At 37.9% G+C, this 15,869-nt stretch overlaps 1 protein-coding gene across 5 annotated transcripts in view; it reads right to left on the bottom strand.

Annotated features, from left to right (window-relative positions):
* Window positions 1–15,869, bottom strand: part of LOC306879640 (SEC14-like protein 1) — a 72,716-nt gene that overhangs the window by 47,782 nt on the left and 9,065 nt on the right. For 3 of the 5 annotated variants that reach the window (XM_079432772.1, XM_079432773.1, XM_079432774.1), the window contains exons 3-4: window positions 10,505–10,654; window positions 10,271–10,402 (exon numbers count right to left, since the gene is read on the bottom strand). In XM_079432772.1, the coding sequence (XP_079288898.1) occupies window positions 10,271–10,402; window positions 10,505–10,654 (282 nt within the window). Of the gene's footprint in view, window positions 1–10,270; window positions 10,403–10,504; window positions 10,802–15,869 lie in introns of all 5 variants that reach the window. The other 2 variants (XM_079432770.1, XM_079432771.1) reach the window with 1 other exon arrangement.

Below are 15,869 nucleotides of genomic sequence, written 5' to 3'. Positions count from 1 at the left end.
TTTGGTCACTATAATCGTGATTAGAAATTTTCATACCGTTACATCCCTAATGGGGACCAATTAGGAAAATGGGAGGAATTTATAGAAATCAATCTCTACGAGTTTTAAAAAATGATGAAGGAAGAATAGCTGTGAAAGATAATGAAAAAGCTGAAATGCTGGCTAAAGTATTTGTTAAAGTCCATTGTGATGACAGTGTAACAGAGGATATTAAAAAGTGTAGAATCCAGAACAAGAATCAGTATCCAGATGTGATGATGAAAAGAAGTCCTTCTGGAGACACTTTAGATGCAGATTTTTCTATGTATGAGTTAAAGATGGCTCTAGGGGGAGTTAAACATACATCTCCTGGAAGAGATGCTATGTGTTATGCAATGATTCAACATTTATCAGATAGATCTTTAAATTATTTAAAATCTTTTCAACAAAATATGGAATGCAGGAAAAATTCCTTCTTCATGAAAGCATGGAATAATTGTACCAGTAGGCAAACCTGGAAACGATAAATCCAATCCAATTAATTATAGGACAATTGCTGTAACTTCTAATTTATGTAAACTGATGGAAAAAATTATCATACCTAGACTAAATAATATATTGGAAATAAAAGGTCTTATATCGCCATATCAGAGTGTATTTAGGGCTGGTCGGAATACAATGGATGCTGTTTTAAGCCTAGAAGCCAATATTAGGAAAGCTCAGGCAAATAAAGAAGTATTGGTAGGGGTTTTATTTGATATTGAGAAAGCCTATAATATGATTTGGAAAGAGGGACTTTTAATAAAACTTAAATGTATGGGAATTGGAGTAAAGTTATACAACTGGATTATGGATTTCCTTCTTCAAAGAACAAAACAAGTTAGGGTAGGAGTAGAGTATTCTAAGACATATACGATAGATAATGGAACTCCTCAAGGAAGTGTATGCAGCCCAATATTTTTTAATATTATGATTAATGATATTTTTTGTCATTTTAAAGGTGACATTGGAAGGGCATTATTTGCAGATGACGGGGCAATATGGAAAAGAGGACGTAATATTGCATGTGTGTCTCAAAGATAACAAAAAGCAGAAGAAAAAGTGGAGGTATGGGCAAATAATTGGAGCTTCAGATTATCTCTGGCTAAAACTCAAGTTATATGTTTCACAAAAGGGAAAAGAGTACCAAGGGTCAAGTAGAAGTTGTATAAACAGGAACTAGAGCAAGTATCAGTAGTTAAATATCTGGATGGATGGAATCTAGATTGACATTTGCAATGCATGCTAAAAACTGATCAAGAAATGTGAAACAGGAGTAAATATTTTACGATGTCTATTTCATATTTAATTTTTTTTTACATTTTACGGATTCCCCCAATCTCACGCATGCCGAAATACAAAACCGTATTATTATTATTATTATTTAAAATATGTTTAATTATTATTTAAACACGTTTTAATTAATACAAAGGAATGAATCATAGAAAGTGATAAATTTCTTAATTCATGTCCATAATTTTCGGCATGGGCTCTGTATACTGGCATAAATATTTTAAAAAAGGCCAAAGAACGAATAAGCAGAGGTGGAAAGAGTACGAAAATATTTTACTCAAGTAAAAGTACCATTACCTTAATGAAATTTTACTTAAGTACAAGTAAAAGTACCAGTCTAAAAATCTAGTAAAATGTAAAAAAAAAAGTTATTTTTAGTAATTGTTTTTAATTAAAGGAATCAGTTATTTAGAATAATAAGACATTTGGGCTGTTACCAGGCAAATTAAATCAGTATCAACAAAATTCATCTTTGCAATGCAGAGGAAACACAGAAGCTTCATCTGAAGTGGCATTTAGACGTATTTACACACTGTTTAATGCAGGACATGAATGCATTTAACCTGCAGTTACAAATGCAGATATAATGTTTCGATATATAAGACATAATGTTGAAACAGTGCTGTGGCTGTGTTTGGGATTATTTTTGTTGTCAAAATAGAGCAAAAACAGACAACGTGTGTCTAAAACGCAAGTCTCTTAATTAATTTCTTGTTTATTTAACTGTTGTAAAAAATAAAATAAAAAATAAAGATAGATTTACTATATGAAATTATATAATTCTAAATTTTCTGCACCTATCTCTTCAATTTTGCGATCATTCTAAATGCATTTTAACAGACTTAATCACGCAGTGAAAGAATGCAATCTAAATGCACACTAATCTACTACACACGGTAGGAGTGTTTTGTTTGGTTTTTGGCTAAATACTGATGATGTCAAATATCGCACACCCTGTACCACTGTCTTTTTGGCTAATTTGTGCAAAACCTTTTGCTAAACTGCCAAAGCTTCATTTTAACCACCAATGCAATGATGCAAGTATTTACCTTACCTCTACATGCTTGCGAAGGGTTGATGTCAAGATTTTATAAGATGCTAGTTTGGTCTCCCTATAGGCAAACACATCTTAAGGCCTTTCCGCACTGAGCGCGATGCGAAAAAGCAAGGCGAATCACCCGTGAATGTTGCTTTCACACCGAGCGCGAAACGAATGTTTGCCTTCTGCTAATTCACGCCTGCACGCTAGGGGGCGCCGACCACCAATGCAGTTTTTCTTCATGTAGCGCATGTATCTCGTGTGGTTTACATCGTTCGCTGCTCAATATACAGCATTAAATTAAGAAATAACTTGTTTCTTCATTAGAAACACAAAATATCCATAATGCTTACAATACATCTGAAATAATTAGAGATACAATTAGCATCAAGCTACATTGAAAATGTATGTAATTATTAACGTTTTTGCTCAAAACCCACTTTAAATCATCATTGAGTGCTTGCAATAACTTCCGATTGTGATCTAAAATGGATTTTGATTCTATAATAGGCAGACATGCACTCTTTGCATGTTTTATAATGGACTGATCAATACCTGCTTGTCATGTGTCATAAACATCCTTTACGGTTAAAAAAAAAATACAACGAGCTGCATAAAAACATACAGAAAACTTCATAAAAAAAAAAATCACAAAAAATCTTCATAATTATAGGGCTATTCGCTTTAATATTTCATGTGTAGAAAATGTTTTCTATTTTAATATACACGGAAGGCCAAGAGATATGATTACATGACTGACAGGTCTAGGGTGAACGAGCTGACTCATAAATACTCCTGGAAGCTCCTGGAAGAAAATGGACGGTGCTCTTCAGATCACATAACTCAGTGGAGAATTAATAGAAATGTTATTCTGTATAAAGAACATGTCAGAATAGTCTGTTCTTAAATGCCAACAATAACTCAGCATCAGTGTTGTGCAAGTTACTTCCAAACTGTAATACATTATAGATTACTTGTTACTGTTATTTAAAAGTAATTCCTTACCTTACAATATTACTGTCTCAGAATTGTAATGCGTTACATGACTCCTGTATTACTTTTGAGTTATTTTCACCAAAATAACTACAGAAGTAGAACTTAACATTCTAAAATGACAAAATGTACTAGAGCCCTGCACGGGCCTCAAATTTAGGCCCTAGCCCGGCCCGTGTTCGACAGCTTATCAGAATTACCGACCTAAGCCCCCCCCCCCCCCAAAAAAAAAAACGGCTCATGTTTCAGCTATTGAAATAGTTCAGTTTTGTATGTAATGGCAAAGTGTTTATATTTCGTTTCAGTTTTTTATTAAGTTCATTTAGAAAAACGTTTGGAGCATTTTTTGTTCATTAAGTTTTTTTTCTTTCTTAAAGTAACGACCAAGCAGCCAGCGGCAGACATGTTTGATCAATTTAGCCTTCTCAAATCATCATGACTTGCCTAAAATAAAATCTATAGATATATTAAAACAGTTCAAGCATATAACAATGTTTAAACGTTAAACCTAGATAAATGTGCGCAGCATCCAGTAGTTTGTGCGGAGAGTGGAAGTTAAAGTGCAGGACATGGAGGCACCAGCGCAATCAATTGCATTTTTTTCAATGGAAACAACTTACGCCGTAATTTTTGCTCATGAAGGTAAGAGTAATACATCATTAAGATCTGTAAAGGGTCTACTTTTATTTGTGTGCATTCACAAAATCAACCAAACGTCGTGCTTTTATCTTGAACAGGAGCGCTTCACAAAAATGAACTGAAAGACAGCGAATACATGCCTCACAGACATGATATATCTATAGAAAGTAGGGATGAGTGAGTACAGCATTATGTGTATCTGTATCTGTTAACCATATGAATTATCTGAATCTGTACTTCGGGGCTTAACCCGGAAGTGGGCGGGATTTAACCTGGAAGTGGGTCGGGTTGTCTTGAAATGGGCGGGGCTTTAACCGGTATGTTATTTTAAGCATGCAATTGATATGGGTTGATCAGAAATTGTTATATGTATTGCTGATTAGAAAACTATTTACATGACAGCATCAGCATTGAGCTTCAGATCAATGGTTTTGATCACGATAACAAACGAACTATATACAGAACAAGTTTTGCACCAGTGTGATTTTTTTTTTTTTTTTTTTCACACCAGGTATGTGTGTGTGAGTGAGTGAGTGAGTGAGTGAGTAAGAGAGAGAGAGAGAGAAAGAGAGAGGGGGGGGGGGAGTGTGTGTGTGTGTGTAGCTTAATTTGTAATATTATTTATACCACAACTACCTTTATTTTTTTTATACAGCAAGAAAGTGTCACTCAGTGCGTGAAGTCAAAAAACTGGTTAGAGCCAGTTTAACCAGTTTTGACAGTTTTTTTCAGTTTAAAAAAAAAAAAAAATAAATAAATTCTCCGACAGGCAGAGACACGAGTCGCATTCTACCAAGCACCACGTCTGAACAAACCCCACGTTTACCAAAACTCTACTGGTTAATAAGTAAGTACTACAAACCAAAGTAAAAAACAAACCTGAAGCTGAAGAAACCCTAAACGTTAACGGAAAAAACCCGCGAACCTGAGTGACTGAGGGAGAGACACAGAGAGAGAGCGTGCTGTTCTTTTCTCAGTGTTCTGTGTGTGAGTGAGCAGAGCGGGACACAGCAACACAATAAATCTGTATGTGTGTAGGGGAGGGGCGCTGTGACTAGCCTATCACAGAACGCAGACACAGTCAGCTACCCAATGATAATTTTTATTCAATCCGAGCACAGATGGCGCTGTGACTAGCCTATCACAGAACGCAGACACAGTCAGCTACCCAATGATAATTTTTATTCAATCCGAGCACAGATATTGACTCGTATTACTCGTATGATACTCGTACTCGGCAAAAGTGCTTTATCCGTACCGGATACTCATTTCAGCCGAGTATCCGGCTCAACTCTAATAGAAAGCTTTAAATTACTACTTAACGAAATAAATAAAAAACGAAAATCCGTGAAGTTGCACTTCTCTCTAAAGGCGCGTCTAATGAGGAGAAGGCGAATCCTTACTATCTCTTCAGCTGTGCTGACGGCTTGCTGCTGCTGCGGGACATTAAACACCGTCCAGCCGCTCTTGACAGTCGCGGCAGCACGGACTCGTGTTGTTTCCACCACTGCGGCATCAATAATTGATGGATGTCTAAAATATAAAAATAAGGAGAAGCCTAAAACAGGCCCAAGGACCGGCCCGCGCCTGATCTATGACGTGAATATTGGCCCGAAGCCTGGCCCTGGGGGTGTAAAAAAGTCGGATCGGACTTTAAATTACATTTTAAAAATAAATAAATTTTGGCCTAAAAGTGTGTTGTAACGCAAGCGTTACTGAACATGTATCGAGTAAAATATTACTGAAAATTGAGTAGTAATGCCTTACACTACTGCGTTACATCAAAAAGTAATCAGTTACTGTAATACATTACTTTTGTAACGCGTTACTCCCAACACTGCTCAGCATACACTCTTCTCTCTTGCGGAAAAATTCCTCTTCTTCTGTGTTTTTACGCTCGTACTAAATACAGACTTCTGAGCTTTTAGCACCACCCGCGTCGACCTTTTGGGTAACAGCAGTTGCTCTGGCCACGTGATGTAATGCTCAAATCTTATTGGACAGCCTGTGTTTTCGCTTTGCGAAAATGAAGATTCGTCAGACTGGACGAAAAAAAAAACATTTGCATTTTGGGTGCACGAATGTTCGAGGTCTATGTGGAAGCATCCATAGGAAGCTGTTGTTTTATTCCAGCGTGTCATCGCGTCCGAAAATCATTTCGCTTTTTTGCGCTCAGTGTGGAAAGGGCTTTACACTGCATAATAGAGCACAAACATGGCCAGGGGTTCACTTCATTTCCTTCGAGTTCAACTTCAGCAGAATACGACGGGATTTGGTTTTCAGCTGGGTCTGCACCACTAACGCCTGTCTTGTCCGTCTGCATCTTTCTTGTGATTTTAGTGCCAGTTTGTTCTCCTGCCCATTATATACTGCAGTAGTTTCCAGGGAGCGATTTTCATTTTTTTTTACTCAGTAATGAATGTGTTTTAAAATGTAGCGAAGTACAATACTTCAAACAAAATATACTTAAAGTAAAAGTAAAATTACAGATTTTAAAAATTACTTTAAAAAGTAGAAGTACACAAAAAAGCTACTCAATTACAGTAAAGTGAGTAAATGCAATTTGTTACTTTCCACCTCTGCGAATAAGTGTGTGACCTGCTGAAATACATCAGAGAATTATTAAATGTAAGTTTCAAGCCTTTCATTACGACATTAATGTCAGTGCCAAAATATGTGTTGGCCTAGCTAACCTATAACACTCAAGCCACCTTTCTAATCACTTTAATTTTAAGCCATAATGCACACCTCCTTAAATGTAATCTAAACATTCCAAGTTAATCCCTATTTTATTGTAGTATTTCTAGGCGTTTTTCATGTCACAGTTTTAGCCCATTAATCTTAATTTCTCAAAGATTATTTTATTTGAAGTTTATTATTTATTTATTTTGGTGTGAGTTAGAGTAAATTGCAACTCCAATAGTCTCATAAACGTGCAGCCAATGGCCAAAGTCAGGATTTTTGTTTAAAAACTTTCATTAGCCTGTAGATTGAAATGAAAGCTCCTTAATAATAATATTACAACATAAGGCAATTGTGTAAATCGAATGGTTTTCATAATTACTGTTTAATAACCATAAATGCAAAGAGCTTTTTTTTTATTTTTGATGCGTAGGCTGTAGTCTACAAGATCCCACGTTTTGAAATGAACCCTCACTGTAAATTATATGGAAGCAGAATAATGACAATAGTTTTTGAAACAAAGCATGCTGAATTCCACAAATCGAAAAAAAGATGCATTGCAATTAACAGTGCTTGCATTTTAAATCCTTGTATTTTCCAGGGCTTGCATTTTTAGGTCCTGAAATTGAACATAGTTGTTTATTTAAGCTGTGAATATTTCGATTCAAAATATTTCACACACATTTTCATAATTAAAAATTCAATAATTCATATTCACCTTCCAGAATTCACTTCCAAAATATTCAATCTGTTTAAAAATACGATGTATAATATTCGACAGGCAAATTTCGGTCATTTTATTTCACTTTCCAAATTCACTGCCACAAATTCAGTGGTTAAAATTCTGCAGAAAATTCAGCGTTGCACATAAAGGACCCGCAGGAATAGCAGTAGAGCACCGATGTATGATCTTCAGCTGATGTTGATGAAGGCCATATGTGGATCAAGTCGTTCATTTACAAAAACTGAATTGCAGAAATGGAGCAAGCGCTAAGTAGAAGTTTTGATTATCGGGGCCAGTATAAACATGTGGAAATGCTGATTGTGTGTATGTTTAATTCAACATCTTTGCTGTTTCCCTACATGTAAGCAGTGATGAACGTGAACGACTTTAACATGCGACTGACTTGTAGTTAACGCCGTGGCCCTGTGGCGGCGGTACACATGGCGGTAATAGGCATTTTGGTTGTCCACCTACCTAAGTTTTGGGAGTTCATTTTTAGTCCATCTCCTATCCTGAAAAGTTTGTCTTACAGAGATCGACTACATTAGGCTACGACTACTTTGTGGGAAGTCGTGGCCTAATGGTTAGAGAGTCGGACTCGTAATCCAAAGGTTGCGGGTTCGAGTCTCGGGCCGGCAGGGATTGTAGGTGGGGGGAGTGAATGTCCAGTGCTCTCTCTATCCTCAATACCATGACTGAGGTGTCCTTGAGCAGGCCACTGCTCCGGGTGTGTGTTCACGGTGTGTGCGTGTTCACTGCTGTGTGTTCACTTTGTATGGGTTAAATGCAGAGCACAAATTCAGAGTATGGGTCACCATACTTGGCCGTATGTCACTTCACTTCAATGAACTCTTGCGTGCTCTTGTCGCACTATTAACTATAATAGAATTTTTCTGCAAAAACACAGTACAATATATTTGTGTAGTTGTCAAAATTAATGTACTGTGAGTGTTTTATAACAGATGCTCACCATAGAAGGGTGTTTTGGAGAAGTTTAGGACTTAGAAACAGTGGAGTTTATGTACAAATGGGCATCAGATGTTCCAAACATAGACATGATTGCTTGTACTGACAGAGGAAGATTTGTTTAGATTTGTTTGCAGATCAATAATACCATGATTCATGTGCACCTAAGGACTCAGATCACTGTAATCATTCTTCAAACTTTCAGCTTTGCCCAACACCTGGGGCATCATTTATAAAATGTTGTGCAGAAACCAACCTAAATTTGATCTTACGATCATTTCTCAAATATGCGTACATGTGATTCATAGAATCAGGAAGTGCAGGAAACGCACATACGCATCTCTTTCAGATGTGAAAAATAAGAATCGCATATGATCATGAACAAATGAATGGTTTCAGCTCTCTGCCTTGCAAACGACTCCTAATTAATGTCAATAACATGTAAAAGATCTCAGTCATCATCCAAATTATTTAATTTAGAACAGCGAGCTGCAAGAACAGCTTACATTTACAGGGTCTGCTCAGACACTGACGTGACGCTAAGCACTTTTCCACGTCAAAGACCGTTTTTACAAATATGAGCGTTGGTGTGGATTTCAGTGTACGCACACTATAAGATCAAATCTGAGCATACGCACGCTTTCGTGATTTGAACAACTCGCGATAAATAAATACTGTCCAGCATAAAGCAGAGTTTTCAGTAACAGTCTCGTGTGCGCACAGCAGTTTCGTTCTGAGTGAAAACAGGGCGGAAAAGCTGGGAGGTTTTAAAAGAGTGCTAAGGGAATTATACAACTGAATATATCAATGAATTAATTATATGAATGCACCTCTGAAGGTTCTGACTGTCTTCAGAAACGATTTGATGGCATTTTGTTTTCATCTTCGCTCCATGTAATACCTAAAGGAAGTGTTCGCGGAGTTCACGGGAATCAGCTGTAATTCAGCTTTTCCATATAAAGCGCCACCTGCTGTCAGAGAGTGGATTTACAGACACTTATTTACATTCAGCCTGTGTGCAGTTTCTGTCTGGCCAAAAAACGGACCAAATTTGCATGCCCTGCTGTAAATTTTAACCGGTTGATGAAAAACAAGCTTATGTGGATTCTACATATTTAAACAATTCAGATAAGCTATATATAATTATTTATGGAGCAGATAAGTGGATAGAGAGTTGGACTTGTAACCTGAAGGTTGTGGGTTTGAGTCTCAGGTCCGGCAGGGATTGTAGGTGGGGGAGTGAATATCTAACACTCTCTCCACCCTCAATACCATGACTGAGGTGAGACCCTTGAGCAAGGCACCAAACCCCCAACTGCTTCCTGGGTGCCGCAGCATTAGCTGCCCACTGCTCCGGGTGTGTGTTCACTACTGTGTGTACACTTGGATGGGCTAAATGCAGAGCACAAATTCTGAGTATGGGTCACCATACTTGGCCACACACCACTTCCCCCTCCCCTTCCCCTTATTAATCAATTATCATTCTGACTTAACTCTTTTCTTTAAAGGCTGAAATGTGAGGTTTACCTTTATATGAAACTTTTTCAAAGCTTTATTTGAACATTTACATTATTTATTTGAACATGCTATTAAACTGGTGTCAGTCAAGTTGTCATTTAAAATCCAGACCTCATTGGTAATGTTATTGTTTTAGTGATTATGCAAACAAAAAGTCATTTTATTTGCTGTTTGTTGATTTTTAAGTATAAAACTTGGTGAAGTGATTTATGTATCGGTACTTTTTGAGCATTTCCAGCACATTTTAACAATACCGTGATAATACTGATAACCGTGATAATTTTGGTCACTATAATCGTGATGAGAAATTTTCATACCGTTACATCCCTACAACCAAATTGAAGTTGCTTATTACATACTTAACAGCACCTCTGAGATGTGAGGGTGATTTTTCTCACCGAGTAACAGCAGAGTTCATGAATGATGACTCTGTTGGAGAAGGTTTCATTGTGAGATTCAATATGAAGAGTTCTTTCTCTGTGGTTCAGAGAGTTCTTCTGAATGAAGTAGACATAATCCACACCTGCAATCTACACACAAATACAGGATTTATAATTTTATTACAAATCAAAGATGAAAATTTAATCAAGCTTATTCACATCTTATATCAAAAGACTTCCATTCCATTTTACCCGTTTGAGGAGTCGTGGTGCATCCACATCAAGTTTACACCTCCTCTCAATCCTATGAAAAGAACGATCCTCACTGGTCTCCTCACTGATCACATCACTGTCCACAAACATGGGGATCAAATGACAGGTGGGAAACCTCCTCTCATATGCCTGAAGAAGAGAGAATAACATAATTGATTGAAAAACAGAAGAATCGAAGACCCACCTGCTTTCCTTTATGGAAGAAAAGAGGTACAGTATTGTGTGTGTGTGTGTGTGTGTGTGTTTTTGCATCAGCATAAAGTCACCGAGGACCTGCTGTACAGAAAAAGAGGAGCGGGGAAGACATTGATCAGATAGGTAGTATCACTATTAAGCACACTGTCACAGAGAAACATGGGAAACAATTCCAGGAATCACATCTTAATTTGTTTAAAGAACTGAGAATACGCCAAATGGAAACAGCACTTGTGTCCTGTGTTTACCAGAAGCCAGAACACCTGACATTTTGGCAAATTCAAAAATGCTACCTAAAGCTAAATGTAAATACTCTGATTGTTATTCACATCAGCACTAATGGTGTCCATCATTGTCAGTCAGAGATCACTAAAAAATAACATTAAAATGTGTGTGAACTCGCAATTATGATGTAAGACACTGTAATATGCTTGGGCCCCCTCTCTGATCATCAGGGTGACGAGATTCATAGCAAACTTTTGTCACTCAATGGCTGGATGTCTATGGGTTTCTTAGACAATTGGACAAGTTTTTGGGTCTGGCCTGATCTGTTAAAAAGAGATGGTCTTCATCTTCATACTGTTATAAACATGAGCCAAATCCAAAAGGTAAAGGGGGAGGTGTTGCTACAATTTATTGTAATATTTTCAGTGTTTTCCAGAGGTCTGGTTTCCAGTATAATTCTTTTGAAGTGATGGTGCTTTATATACCATTATCTAGTAGAACAAATGTTAATGATAAATCCCTTTTGACATGAAGCTAGGAAACTAGGAGAAGGCAGTATCCTCACAACAATGGCCCTGTCCCAAATGGCACCCTAAACCCTCGCGTTCTTCCTATGATTCCACACGTTAGTGACGTAATGCCGGTTTGACTGTTAGGTAGATGCCTGCTGCAGAGCTAGTCTTAGTGCAGGCTCGGCAGAAGTGGGTATCAAGGGATCATAGTGGCCACAAAGAGGGCGCTTGCGAGCACCCTTCTGAAAGATAAAATGACGAATGGTACACCCTATGGTCTCATAGACTTAACGGACACCCGCACACAGCGGCCATTTTATTAATTCAAGTTTATTTGTATAGCGCTTTTTACGATACAAATCGTTGCAAAGCAGCTCTACAGGAATTTAAGTTTCCACAATATATTTATATATTGCAGAACCTTAATTATTACCGCATATATTACACATACATATATATACACATATATATATATATATATATATATATATATATATATATATATATATATATATATATATACACAGTGTCACAGAAGTAAGTACACCCCTCATTATACCTTTTCATGTGACAACTGAAGAAATGACACTACAATAATATGTGACCAAAATGGATGTACATGTTTGCATTTTTTAGAAAAAAAATATTATGCGTGGTTAGTAAGTTTTGGGGGGGAAAAAATGAGCTGAAATAAGGCTATAAAACCCACACTAAATAGTTCTGAATAAGACTTTTGAGTAATCAGTCTTGTAGGCTAGAATATTTACTTCAAAATTATGTGAAAATCATTCTACTTACTCCTTCACAGAAAACAATATATTGATTTAAATTTTTAAAAGACATGTTTTGTGATCGAAAGCCTATATGCGAGGGAGTGGCAATGGCCTTGAATATTAAGTGATTCTCACCCTAGAGACAAAGGGCCTTCCCCTAATAGCCCCTAATGGCCCATCAGTGTGACTGTGACTTTGAGGCAGTAAAGAGAGAATGTAAGGACATTGAAAAAAGAATTTTTTTATTTTTATTATTTGTATTTTATTTACAACACAGTATAATCAAAACAAACATAATGAAGGCCAAAAGACACATTATTGTGCACACTGATCTAACCACAGAGATGTGAACAGACTTTGAGTCATTCCTGCAACAGATGCTGTCCAACAAGTAAATCATACCTGATATTTACGTGTTATTTAAGCTTTTCTGCTTCTTTCCATGGATTCAAGAAGAAAAAAAACAATCAATAGTCAAGGAGCTTGGTTATATATATATATGCTCCCCTCCAAAAGTATTGGAACAGTAAGGCCAATTCCTTTATTTTTGCTGTAGACTCAAAACATTTGGGTTTGACATCAAAAGATGAATATGAGATGAGAGATTAACATTTCAGCTTTTATTTACAGGTATTTTCATCTGGATCTGATACACAATTTAGAAGATAGCACCTTTTGTTTGAACCCACCCATTTTTCATGTTACCAAAAGTATTGGAACATGTGACTGAAAGGTGTGTTTTGTTGCCCTGGTGTGTCCTATTAATTGATTATTCAAACAATTTATATAGCACAATGTCTGCGCTCAGTTTCAGATCCGTGCAGGCTGCATTTATAGTTAGTTAGACGTGTAACCAACATGAAAACCAGAGAGGTGTCTATGGGAGAAAAACGAGCTATTGTGAAGCTGATGCGCTGATTTATGAGCGCAAAATACTGCGTGTTTTGAGTTTGAGCTCCATCAAGTTGATTCTTTATCGTCTTATCTTAAAAACAATTTAGTCTGCTATTAGCTTATAGGCCGTTAGCATCGGCAGCGTGGCTGCCGCTAATCTCGCTTAGATTGCTAATACTCTATTCTCACACATTACCATTGTTTCATTGTTACTTGCTTAAATGGCGGATTTTTGTCTACCTTTGAGTGCAGGTGAGGACACATTCGAGCTGCATTCGGTGCAGCTGGAGCTGGAGGCCGTGGAGAAGCAGATCCGCGAAGCAGGCCCAGCTGAGAGAGCGGAGAGCCGCGCTGGAAACATCACGGGCTGAGGCTCACAAGTCCGGGGTAAGTATACAGTACGCTGCTAACACTCCCACCACCTCTACTCCGTGTGTTTCTCTGCACAGACCCTGTGCACCCAGGACGTGATCTTCCCAGATGTCCTTCACTCCGGCGCCGGGACGCCACGGACCCTGGGTGCACCAGCAGCGGAAGACGCGAGCCAGGCCCCGGGCGACGACCTCTCCCCCTCCGCCACCTCCGGTCTTCGAGATCTCCACCCGGAACCGCTTCACTCCCCTCCGCGAGATGGAACGCGAAGCTGTGATCGTCGGAGACTCCATCATCCGGCACGTCCGTACTACGTTAGCTGAAGGTAAAGTACACACTCACAGTTTTCCCGGTGCTCGTGTTCTCGATGTTTCTGCGCAGATACCCGCGATCCTGAAGGGCAAGGAGAGCATCGGTGCTGTCGTGCTGCACGCGGGGGTTAATGACACCAAGCTGCGGCAGACGGAGACACTGAAGAGGGACTTCAGGAGCCTGATCGAGACGGTATTCAGCACATCGCCCACGGCGATGATCATCGTGTCAGGGCCGCTTCCCACGTATCGACGAGGACACGAAAGGTTCAGTAGGCAGTTCAGCTTCGAAATGACAGAGAACAAACATTAAAGGTAATTTGCAAGAGCTCCCTTATCGGTTCTTCTTTCAGTACTGGAGAATAAAATTTTTAGATGTTTTTATTTGTAGGCTACATGAACCTTATCTAACACATTTTATCTCCCCAACAGATTAATTTGAAATAAGTTTATAATGCATGTTCGCTAATTCAGAAGACCGCACACACAGCCCATGTCTCTGAATGCTTCTCATACTCGCTCCGCTCCACGCTGTGCATCTCCTGCATCTCACAGACGCAGCCTGTAATGCTCTTTTATACTCACGGTCTCGTGCCCGGTTCTGCTCCGCAAGTCTCTCACGAGCGCATCTGGCAATATGGACGAGGCCTGACGCACGCGCGCAACCTGTGTCCACTCGCGCCTGGCTCCGCGTTTAAAACGAATGTAAATAACTACTTGCCAATTTCACTTGGATGAAATTAAACATTCAGCACATTTCCCACTTGTTCTTAAAATCCCAAATACTTAAAAATGAATGAATCAGCCCGTGTAACATGTAAAACTTTAATAATTGACAAAATAAATATAGTTCTTTATTTATAAAAAATAAACAAATCTTTCCTGTGAAATTCAGTAATTCTGTAAAAGTAGTAATACCATTATAATCTTCCCTGCAGAAAAAACAAAACAAACAAAAAAACAGTAGAACCCCTCCCAAAACACAATAGAAAATGTAATGGATGTAAGGGTTATAATGGGAATTGTATTGGTTTTAATGTAAACTATAATGGTGTCTATTGGTATTTGATGCATTCTATTGGTGGGATGTAATCAAAGTCTCTTTATATAGTCTTTGATGTAATCTAGCAGATGGCAACCAATAGACCAACAGTAATTCCTATTGGAATAATGCCCAAAACAAAAAGGAATTTTGTATTGGTTTTTATTGAAATTATAAGAATTTCTGTGATGGTTTCTATTGTTTTATTATTTTTTTCAGCAGGGTAACGATACTCATACTGTCCTGCACATTATTGACAATATTGAGCAGACGCTTGACTTTGCAAATTTAAAATCGCAAATCAAATCACAATCGCAATATCTGTCAAAAAAAAAAAAAAATCGCTATTAGATATTTTCCCCAAATCGCACAGCCCTAGTCGAAAGTATTTAAAAGTTTGCTAAAATGATTAGTAATATGTTATAAGTGCTTTGGAGTCACTGGTGCAGACCAGATAGCTTACAACCTAAATTTGCTAACATTATATCAAATATGTGATGTCTAACATTATGTTTATTATACAGAAAATGAACCAATCAGAAGATGGACCATTTTCTATGTTCACAATTCAGGTAAGCACTGCAGTAAAACTCACATTAAATCATTCATTCATACCAAATCAAGCATTCTTTAGTTCATAAACTTTAGTTGATATTTTAGCATTATTTTGATCTTTCGTTAGGCAGAAGACTCCCTGCCATTGCAGTCCCACATGACCAGGAGTATCTAATATCAGAGCACAAGTGGGTTAACTACTCTAGGAAGGAGAAAGATCTGCTCCGGGTGTGTGTTCACGGTGTGTGTGTGTGTGCATTTGTTCACTACTCACTGCTGTGTGTGTGCACTTGGATGGGTTAAACGCAGAGCACCAATTTCGAGTATGGGTCACCATACTTGACAATACGTCACGACTTTACTTTACTTTACTTTACTTGCTTGCATGTGTCTTAGTGTGTTTTTGTTTCAAACAGCTACTCCTTCACTGCAGACAAGCTGAAGGCTAAATCCTCAATTGGAGTC

This window comes from Barbus barbus (assembly GCF_936440315.1).
Source record: "Barbus barbus genome assembly, chromosome: 13".
Lineage (NCBI taxonomy): Eukaryota > Metazoa > Chordata > Actinopteri > Cypriniformes > Cyprinidae > Barbus > Barbus barbus.
This window is presented reverse-complemented; position numbering and strand designations above follow the sequence as displayed.